The sequence below is a fragment of the Cyprinus carpio genome, chromosome B10 (genome assembly GCF_018340385.1).
Source record: "Cyprinus carpio isolate SPL01 chromosome B10, ASM1834038v1, whole genome shotgun sequence".
Lineage (NCBI taxonomy): Eukaryota > Metazoa > Chordata > Actinopteri > Cypriniformes > Cyprinidae > Cyprinus > Cyprinus carpio.
The window spans coordinates 19,531,789-19,542,536 of record NC_056606.1 but is presented as its reverse complement, the minus strand read 5'-3'; the positions used below and the strand labels follow the sequence as shown (position 1 = coordinate 19,542,536).

At 37.0% G+C, this 10,748-nt stretch overlaps 2 protein-coding genes across 3 annotated transcripts; both read right to left on the bottom strand.

Annotated features, from left to right (window-relative positions):
* Nucleotides 1-2,469: 2,469 nt before the first annotated feature.
* On the bottom strand, nucleotides 2,470-4,593 carry LOC109110201 (cytochrome c oxidase subunit 5B, mitochondrial-like). The gene is made up of 4 exons (XM_019123244.2): nucleotides 4,432-4,593; nucleotides 4,014-4,084; nucleotides 2,891-2,990; nucleotides 2,470-2,799 (listed from the first exon to the last, which is right to left on the bottom strand). The coding sequence occupies exons 1-4, from the start codon at nucleotides 4,526-4,528 to the stop codon at nucleotides 2,687-2,689; spliced, it is 381 nt and encodes a 126-aa protein (XP_018978789.2). The 5' UTR covers nucleotides 4,529-4,593; the 3' UTR covers nucleotides 2,470-2,686.
* A 76-nt stretch (nucleotides 4,594-4,669) lies between these two features.
* LOC109110202 (drebrin-like protein B) lies at nucleotides 4,670-10,245 on the bottom strand. 2 transcript variants are annotated; one of them, XM_042733080.1, is made up of 15 exons: nucleotides 9,946-10,231; nucleotides 9,567-9,622; nucleotides 9,291-9,403; nucleotides 8,897-8,971; nucleotides 8,657-8,803; nucleotides 8,482-8,559; nucleotides 8,240-8,391; nucleotides 7,654-7,708; nucleotides 7,489-7,563; nucleotides 6,422-6,530; nucleotides 6,127-6,303; nucleotides 5,977-6,039; nucleotides 5,786-5,898; nucleotides 5,562-5,646; nucleotides 4,670-5,284 (listed from the first exon to the last, which is right to left on the bottom strand). In XM_042733080.1, the coding sequence occupies exons 1-15, from the start codon at nucleotides 10,026-10,028 to the stop codon at nucleotides 5,148-5,150; spliced, it is 1,518 nt and encodes a 505-aa protein (XP_042589014.1). In that variant the 5' UTR covers nucleotides 10,029-10,231; the 3' UTR covers nucleotides 4,670-5,147. The 2 variants fall into 2 exon arrangements, with proteins under 2 accessions (XP_042589014.1, XP_042589013.1); XM_042733079.1 differs by having other exon boundaries at nucleotides 5,977-6,303; nucleotides 9,946-10,245.
* Nucleotides 10,246-10,748: the final 503 nt, after the last annotated feature.

Genomic DNA, 10,748 nt, shown 5'->3' with positions numbered 1-10,748 from the left:
AAAGAAATGTATACAGGTGCTGGTCATATAATTAGAATATCATCAAAAAGTTGATTTCACTAATTCCATTCAAAAAGTGAAACTTGTATATTATAGTCAAGTCAAGTCAAGTCAAGTCAAAGTTTATTTATATAGCACAAATTTAACACAACTGTAGCTGATCCAAAGTGCTTTACAGTAAAACATGATTTAAAATAGAAAAGAGTGGAGATAAAAGCAAATATCATATACAACAGACAAATTATACATAAACACCAACTATATATACATAAAAAGAATAAAATAATATAAATACATAAACAGTATCACTCAAAAGCTAAGGTATAAAAATATGTCTTTAAGCTAGTTTTAAAAACATCCAGTGATGGAGAAGCCCTAATACTCAAGGGTAGACCATTCCAGAGCTTTTGGGGCAGCTACAGAGAAAGCTCGATCACCTTTTGATTTGCAGCGAGAACGAGGAACCGATAAAAGTAACTGATCTCCAGATCTTTAATTGCCTAACAGCTGTGTAAGGTTTTACAAGATCAGAAATGTAATCCGGGGCCGAGTTATGCAATGCTTTGTATGCAAAAAGAAGGATCTTAAAATCTATTCTTAATTTTATGGGAAGCCAATGCAATGAGGCAAGGACAGGGGAGATATGGTCTCTTTTCCTAGTTCCTGTCAGCAATCTAGCTGCCGAGTTTTGAACCATCTGTAAACGGGAAAGTGTAGATTGAGGTAGGCCAATATAGAGTGAATTGCAGTAGTCTAGTCGAGAGGAAATTAGTGCATGAATCACTACTTCAAGGTCTTTTCTAGAAATATATATTATATTCATTCGTTACACACAGACTGATATATTTCAAATGTTTATTTCTTTTAATTTTGATGATTATAACTGACAACTAAGGAAAAATCCAAATTCAGTATCTCAGAAAATTAGAATATTACTGAAGACCAATACAAAGAAAGGATTATTAGAAATCTTGGCCAACTGAAAAGTATGAGCATGTACAGCACTCAATGCTTAGTTGGGGCTCCTTTTGCCTGAATTACTGCAGCAATGTGGCTTGGCATGGAGTCGATCAGTCGATGGCACTGCTCAGGTGTTATGAGAGCCCAGGTTGCTCTGATAGTGGCCCTTCAGCTCTTCTGCATTCTTGGGTCTGGCATATTGCATCTTCCTCTTCACAATGTCAGGGGGTTAAGGTTTGCTTGCTGGCCAATTAAGAACAGGGATACCACGGTCCTTAAACCAGGTACTGGTAGTTTTGGCACTGTGTGCAGGTGCCAAGTCCTGTTGGAAAATGAAATCTGCATCTCCATAAAGTTGGTCAGCAGCAGGAAGCATGAAGTGCTCTAAAACTTACTGGTATAGGCTGTGTTGAACTTGGACCTCAGAAAACACAGTGGACCAACACCAGCAGATGACATGGCACCCCAAACCATCACTGACTGTGGAAACTTTACACTGGACCTCAAGCAACGTGGATTGTGTGCCTCTCCTCTCTTTCTCCAGACTCTGGGACCCTGATTTCCAAAGGAAATGCAAAATTTACTTTCATCAGAGAACATAACTTTGGACCACTCAGCAGCAGTTCAGTCCTTTTTTTTTTTTTTTTTTTTTCAAGCGAGATGCTTCTGACGCTGTCTGTTGTTCAAGAGTGGCTTGACACAAGTAATGCGACAGCTGAAACCCATGTCTTGCATACGTCTGTGCGTAATGGTTCTTGAAGCACTGACTCCAGCTGCAGTCCACTCTTTGTGAATCTCCCCCACATTTTTGAATGGGTTTTGTTTCACAATCCTCTCCAGTGTGCGGTTATCCCTATTGCTTGTACACTTTTTTTTCTACCACATCTTTTCCTTCCCTTCACCTCTCTATTAATGTGCTTGGACACAGAGTTCTGTGAACAGCCTGCCTCTTTTGCAATGACCTTTTGTGTCTTGCCCTCCTTGTGCAAGGTGTCAATGGTCGTCTTTTGGACAACTGTCAAGTCAGCAGTCTTCCCCATGATTGTGTAGCCTACAGAACTAGACTGAGAGACCATTTAAAGGCCTTTGCAGGTGTTTTGAGTTAATTAGCTGATTAGAGTGTGGCACCAGGTGTCTTCAATATTGAACCTTTTCACAATATACTAATTTTCTGAGATACTGAATTTGGGATTTTCCTTAGTTGACAGTTATAATCATCAAAATTAAAAGAAATAAACATTTGAAATATATCAGTCTCTGTGTAATGAATGAATATAATATACAAGTTTCACTTTTTGAATGGAATTAGTGAAATAAATCAACTTTTTGATGATATTCTAATTATATGACCAGCACCTGTACATATGGAACAATTTACGTTTGTCTTCAAAACCTATTTCAAGCACTGAATGAAAATATTTTTAAGGTCGTGTGAGACAAATTCAGTTAATCGTGTCCAGACTTTTAACCAGAATTTAATGAATTTGAATTAAAACACAAGAGTCAAAGTCAGAGTAAGCATGTTTATTAGGTGTAACCAGACCAAATGCAAAAAGTACACTCCAATAATTTAAGTAAACTGTATTTTAGGAATTGTTAAAATGTTGTGTCCCACACCAGGAGGACAGGTTACACCTCCTGTACTTCTTTGCAAAAAGACAAACATGAATGAGGTCATGAGGTCTCTGGAATTCTGGGATGCGATGCTGTGATGGAGGCAGCAGGATCAGTGAGGAAGCTCATGAGGCACTAGCTTGTAATGAGAGCCGCATGAAGGACAGCGCTGGGCTTCACCCTCATGAAGCCAGAACCAAACCACAGCAGTGTTGTCCTCCTCACCTGGACAGACACACATACATACGCACTTAATATAACCTCTAACAAAATGACCTATGACATCAAGTTCCTAGAATCAATAGTTTTAACTTACAGACACAGCCAACGATTCTTTTGTTGGTGATGGAAGGTACAAGATGAGGGTCCGACTTTGACCCAGCATACTCCTTGGGCTTCAGCATGTTGTAAGGATCCTGGGAAATGGAAGAACATAAAATTAGTCAATTTAGAGAGTCTGTTTAAAATGTCCTTAAAAAGACTAGAATCCCTGTAACACCAAGGTCATGGGTTCGATTCCCAGGCAAATCATAATTTAATTCAACGTATATCCTGGAATTTATTTGAAATTAAATTGAAAGCATTAGAAAACCTGTATCGCATGTTTTTGGCAATGCCAAGGTAATGGGTTCGATTGCCAGGGAAAGAAAAAAATGGCCTAATAAAATGTATGCACTGGAATTTGTTTTTAATGTCTATTAAAGAACCAATGTAGAGCATGTCGTTGGCAGCAACAAAGTCACGGGTTTAATTCCCAGAGAGATCATGACTTAATAATACACATATCCAGGAATTTATTTGAATTGTCCTTTACAGGACTAAAATTCCTGTAGACCATGTCACTGGCAACCGCAAGGTCATGGGTTCGATTCCCAGGGAAACATCACCTAATAAAATTTACTCCTTACCAAAGTAATATATTAATATTGTGTCACTGAATCATTGCAAACCTTTATTTTTTTGTGGAACGCACACAAAAATTAACCTTCATGCAGATCATTTCCATAACAGGAAAATAAACTTATTTTATTTTCACATTTTTGTTGTGTTCAAGATTCATGTATGCATATTAGTATCAAATATGGCACCCATTAAATTTGACATTTGGTCAAAATGGCTTTCGGAGATCCATCATGTAATTTCACAATGACATTGGCATTAAACTTAAAATGAGGCCAATCAAAATGCACCATATAAACAAGTATAACTGAAAACTTTTGTCTTCTATGAGTCCTAGAAACATGACCTTTTAAGTTGTATGGGGAAAAAAAACTGTCATTTAAATCACTTTTTGAGAGGAAATTTAACACCATGCAAGTTTGGATAAACATGAGGGTAAATAAATAATGACAGAATTAAATTTTTGAATGAATTTGTCCTTATTTGATGAAAAAATAAACATTTAGTTTGACAGCTTTCTGACAGATCATAATACATACTGTGCCTGTTTTCATAGCATTCATAATCTTCTTCTCGAGTCCTGTTGCCTGCTCCTCGTCAGTGGGAATACCTGCGTGAAAAATTACAAATAAAAGACTTTAACGATTCAGAGTCTACTTCTGTATCTGTACACTAGCCTATATGCTAACAGTCGACATAACGCATTTGTGTTTTCTTTTTAAAACCAAACCAATATATCTCAACAATCCACATTAAAACTCTAAAACAACACATTATCGTAAAATATCACAGGAGTAATTATATTTAAACACATGTTTTCCTATTTAGACTTCCTATGCTGTAAGCGCATCGACCTCCGCGGAAGGCATCGCGTCCTTGGCACGCGTTCAAACTGCCTCTTAGATGATGCTGCGGCGTGTTTCGATTATTAAAAACAGCCCGTGATAAAAGACTGACCTCCCGCCGCCATCCCTCTGCTCAGCGCGACCGCTGGAGAGGCCCTGCGGGTCACAGCGGCCCGGACGGCGCTTCTTAGCAGTAACCTTGCGGCCATGTCTTCTTCTTCCTTAAAAACTGCCAGAATCGGGTTGATGACGTCGAAGAGGCGTTTATGTATCCATCGCGTCGCGTGAGTTAGACGTCAGCAACATATGTATTCCATACCCTCTTGTTGTGAAGTGAATGACGATGGATAGCAAAAATTTAAATTTTTATTAAAATCACTGGAATATAAAAAGCTCAACAAGACGTTTCGGTGTCTATTTAAACACCTTAATCAGTTGTAAAAACAGGAAGTAACGTGAATCAACATGAAAATAACATAAAACTTTTATTGAACATTATTTGGATAATAAATCAGCATTGCAAAACATTTTAAAGTATATTAAAATTTTGATCAAATAAATGCAGGCTTGATGATCATAAGTGACTTCTTGCAAAAATATAAAATAGTAATGCATCCAAGCTTTTGACCTATCCATTTTATTATTATTATTATTTTTTTTACATTGCCCCTATTTTACATTTGAGCACTGCCCCTGAGGAACTCTGCACATCCCTGTGGATAAAGTAAGAAAGCCGTTTTTCCAAACACCCAGTAACACCATCAAAGCACACTAATGAACCACAATCATTTTGTCAAATGATATTGCCTCTAACTGGTTACTGAAGACTTAAAGAAGCTCAACATAATTAGAAGGAAACATTCCGTAGTGACCGTCAGGACCGTAACCTCTCCACCAGCCCTCATCTATCATCTCGATCCCTGTGATAACATCATCCGGGTCAAAGGTGATCTCTGTGTCGTCCACTGAATGGGAAACAGAGAAGAAAATACAATGCATGAATTGATGTTTTTATTACCACATCTTCATTAATTAAAAAAAAGATACTGTAAAGTAATTTATTTTCTAAATAACATTTAAATAAAAATGTTTGGGTTAATCAGGCCTAGCTTTACTGTTAACATAAATTATATAATTATATATATTTTATTTAGATTTATTAAACTTTTAAATATTTCTATATGATTAATTTATGATAAAAATGAAATATAGTAGATAATACATTAGAATAAAACCACTCACAAGCTTGATAGTCATATAGTGCTCTTGCACAGATGTTCTGGTTTTCGCCTGTCTCCTCTTCCTCACCAGCATGGGTTTGGAAAGCCTACAGATAATACAATAAATAATGATATTTATGTGACATCCAAATCTACAGTACATTAATTTTATACCCTACTGAAGTATTATTATTACGACATAAAATATGTCAAAATAAGGTTTGGATGACATGAAAGGGTACCAACCTGGTTAACGTTCTCATAGAGACTTTCATTTGAGGGGACGTCCGTGTAGATGTCGTTTAGATCATAACTTTGCTGCTTCCCAGCATCAGGGCTCGATCCCTCCTCACCTGAATCTGCACACAGTAAATAAGATTTCAAGCAGAATTATAACACTGAGTGACGTTAATAAGCATTATAGAGAGAAAACATACCATTCCATTCATCTTCAGAACCCTGGGCTTGTTCAAATACTAATGGATCACCAGAGAAGGGGTCTGAAAGACAGACATAAAGCAGCTTATTACTTAACTGATATATAACGTCAAACCACAGAAACAAAAAGGATTGCTGCTTTTCTTCACCTTCCTTTTCTACTGGGAAAGCAGTAGTTTCACGCACAGGAGAGACTGGAGCTGGTACATGTGAAACCGAGGCGGCTGCCGCAGGGCGAAGTGGAGATAAGGGCTGAGACCTGCTTTCATTGGGAGGGTTTTCTGCACTGACTGCTTGCTGGGATAAAAATGGGCTTCTCAACTGACCTGAGGGGAAAGACATGAATTTCTGAATTTTAGGATTAAAGGCTCTGGACTGTGCGCATGTTTTATATATGAGGTTTGTTGGAAGTTGATGAATTGTTGGACAGGAGTTTTCTTTTACCTGGTCGGGTGGCTGAAGAAGTCGTTGCACTGTTGGCCAAACTTCTCTCCTTCTGCATGAACAGCTCCCTGGGATTGATGGATCGCTGAGAGATGACTGATGCTGCCTCCTGAAAAAAGGTAGAATATTTCTTTCATGGCCTTTCTTACTTACTCTTCAACATACAATAGAGGAAAACACTAGGATTCCGGAAGTAAATTCTCATTTATTTTCTCCTTAAAGAACTTGTTTTTTAATGATAATGTGTAAATCCTCCAAGACATACCTCCCTTGAGCACCCAATGATTATATACACTACTGTTCAAAGTTTTAGATTTTTTTGTGAAAGAAATTAATAGTTTAATTCAGCAAGGATGCAAAAAAATCATCAAAAGTGACAGTGAAGACATTTATTATTATTTCTATTTTAAATAAAAGCTTTTTTTTAACTTTCTATTCATCAAAGAATCCTGAAAAAAGGTATCATGGTTTGAATGTACTGCAAAAAAAAAATTGAATGTATTACAATAATATTCAGCAGCACAACTGTTTATGTTTCTTGTTTCTTGAGCAGCAGATCAGCATATTAGAATTATTTCTGAAGAATCATGTGGCACTGAAGACTGACTATTAAAATTGAAAACCATTATTTTAAATTGTAATAATATTTCAGAATATACTGTTTTTACTGTACTTTCATTATATATTACCAAATAAATACCTGATAAGCATAACCATTTTGCATAAAAACCTGAAATATATTGTTTTTACACATACAACCTGTCACAATAAGTCAATATTTTTATATTATACAACTGTTTTATATTTTATTACATAATTCACAATGCTGGAAAGTGTATTTGGTTTGATCATATAAAAATGGTCTGATTTTCATTTACTTTTTACTTTAACCCAGTGATTCATCTCTGAGGTTTTGTACATGGCTTAGAACTCTTTCCTAAAGATTTTTTTTTTAAATCTCTATGGAGAAAAGCAATGGGAAATATACTTTAAGATTCAAGGACACTGTCAGTGTGGGTGCTCACTGTTGTGCTGGATTTATTTTGACTCATCAAAGGTTAACTCACGTTGGCCTTCTGCACAGACTCAGATCGCAGTATTCCTGCTTTGACAGGAGACTGGTGTTCCTTCTGCTCTTTCTCTAACAACGAGGCAATCAAGAGTGACTCACATGATATATTAAATATAATTTTTTGATGTTCATATGTATTGAAGGAAAGTCATCATTTTACCAATTTTCTCTGCTCCTGTTCTTTATTCTCTGCCTCTTGTTTCTTTTCAAACTGCCTGTGAGACACCAAGTAGGAAGTCATTAATCAGACACATATGGCCATAGCAACTTTACAACTATATACACTACCGTGCAAAAGTTTTAGGACAGTTTAATGTTTTTGAAAGAGCTCTCTTATGCTGCATTAAGGCTGCATTTATTTGATCAAAAGGTTTTCTATTTGACTATAATTTTAAAATTATAACGCAAAGCTGAATTTTCAGCATCCTTGCTCTAGTCTTCAGTGTCACATGATCTTTAAGAACTCATACTAATATGCTATTAATATCATCAATGTTGAAAACAGTTGTGCTGTTTAATATTTTTGTGGAAAATCATTTTTTGACGATTCGTTGAAAGTTCAAAAGAAGAGCATTATTTGAAAAACAAACCTTTTGTAACATTAAAAAGGTCTTTGCTGTCACTTTTGATCAAATCAATGTGTCCTAGCTGATTAAGAGTATAAATATATTTCTGGCCCCAGCTTTTGAATGGTAGTGTATATACTGTTTTGATGATATAAATTGGACAGACACGAAATCACTCGCCTCTGTTGGTTGATCTCTTTCTCTTTCTCCCTCCGACTTCGTTCTCGTTCGTCTGCCTCTCGAGCATCATGCTCTCTCTGTTCTTTCTCCAGACGCTGCCGCTCCTCATTTGCCTTCCTGCGCTCCTCCTGCCGGCGAGTCTTTTCATCTTGCTGATAAAGGAGATGGAAGAGAACGTGTCAAGACAACAAAGACCAGATGAGGAGATAAAAGCGTTGTGTTTTGCCGTAGCATTTCCTTACCTCAGCCTTAGCCCAGAAGTTGTCTCTGTCCGTACTCTGGATTTCATCTAAAGCACTGACCTTTTTATAAACAGAACCCTGTGGGAACAAAGACATTGGAATAGGAAGGCAAACATGCAGACATTCAAAGCCTCTATAAATATTAGGTATTGACATAATTCATCGCTTCCCTCACCACACGTCCAGGAGGTTCACAATTATTGTTCTGCTTTGATTCTTTGTGGATGTTGTAGTTGACACCCGAGCCCTTGGACACCTTCTCCATGATGGCTGCAGGCTCAACATCATCATCTGATCGGGCGTTGATGGTCACATGGGCACCCTTTCATAAAATACACATTTAAAATGAGAAATTGGCTGTGAATGAAATTACATGACCCTAATGTAACTAACAAAAGCTGCATCTTACACTCACCCTCAGAAAATTGGCCATTGAATGAACGTGATTGGCGCAAACACCCTTTCTAACGTCCTTGACTCCCTCGCCAGTCTGAAACCAAATAATAGTATAAAGATGATTTGTAAAATATAAGCTGAGTAAGGGATAGTTCCATATGAATCCAAGTAGTTTAATCCAAGTTATGCAAAGAGATACTGTCGCTTTATAAGATCTATATGATCAAAACCTTTATGACCTTTCTCGATCTTTATTTTAGTTTCCTGGAATTTCAGTCGAAGCGCAGAAACTATTCAGGTTTCTTTTAAATCTTAATTTGTGTTTTGAAGATCATCCAAAGTCTGGAACATGAGGTTGAGTAAACATGTTCTCATCAGTACTTTTGGTTTTGGACATTTTTGTCAGTTCGTACCCAGTTGATGAGCACAAACTTGGGAACTCCAGAGCTGGCGTCCAACACTTTACAGAAGGCGTACATGATTTTGCCGCTGTTCAGTTCCTCCACCATTTCTTCAAGCCCACCATCTATGCAACATTCAGAGAAAACACACAAGCATTTGTAACTGTGAACTGCTGCTGACTCATCGAATAGGACAAAAAAAAGAAACAAAGAAACAAAGAATGACATCACTCTCTTGGCACTGTTACCTGCATTCTTTAAGAACTTATTTGAAACAATTTGACTCACCTCCCTTCCCTGCCACCCGAATGTCATTACTGTTGCCTTCATATGTGAACAACACCCTATAATCAACAAATACAGTTTATTTGTTTCCAGGATCCTTCTGTTACAAAATGACTTTAGACAACCACTACAAATGACAACAAACATCTATAACGTGCAAAATCATCCACAGATTAAACATTAAGTAACAAATAATTATCTTTTGAGCACGAGTTAAGTAATAGGCTACCTAGATTTCTTAAGAAGCAATACCTCATTTGAAGCTACGTTATATGAATTTACTGCGTTAAGATGTCTCATTAGTCTTAGAAAATATGTTTTATTAATCAGTTTTTTTATTCATCACCATAGACTTTGTCAGTTGTAGTTGTAGCTATCTTACCAGTTTGTGGCCGTTCTCCCGTTCACCACTTCATTATAAGCGTCTGTAAGCGCGGGTCCGTTTTTGCTCAAGTTTACTGACATAGTGGGTCATGAAACTTGCACAAACTTGTGGAGAGCTGTTAATGGAGATATAATCATAACCCTGTCTTCCTCTTTCAGCGGACCGTCTTCTGCCGTTTTAAAAAGGCACCTGTCCCGTGAAATCAGGTTCAGTGAGTTTCTGGGGAGTTGAAACGAGGAAGAGAGAGAACGTGCATTTTCCACGCAGTCAATTATCCCTTAAATATTTATTAAGGAAATAGATATAGAAAACATTATATGTTGTTAGACGAAATATATTACGAAAAAAAAAATGTTTCTGTCATTCTACCCATCAATGTATTAGCATTGGGAATCATTTTAGCGAATCGGTTTGTTCGGACAGTTTTCATTGAATCAGCTCAAATGATTCACCGATACGTTTTAGTTAAAAGTATTGCACGCGCTCCATATTGTTTCATTTTTTGTGTGTCAAGTTGTGATATTGTTCGCCCATTATTCTTAACAGTATGAGCAGCAGAGTTGTTTAGACTTTACCATTAAAACCAAAAGTAATTTCGCAAAGAATCATTTGGACTGAATTACTGTTCAAAAGAACCATTTATTCGCGAATCACAAGTTATTAGCTATTGATCAGTCTAAGGGCGGGCCGTACGCCACACGGGAACTAGTTGGACTAGTAAAATTGCATTTTTTTGTAATCACTTTAATAATGCAATGCTTCAGCCTTGCTTCAGAGTTTGTATAGACTGACAGAGCAAG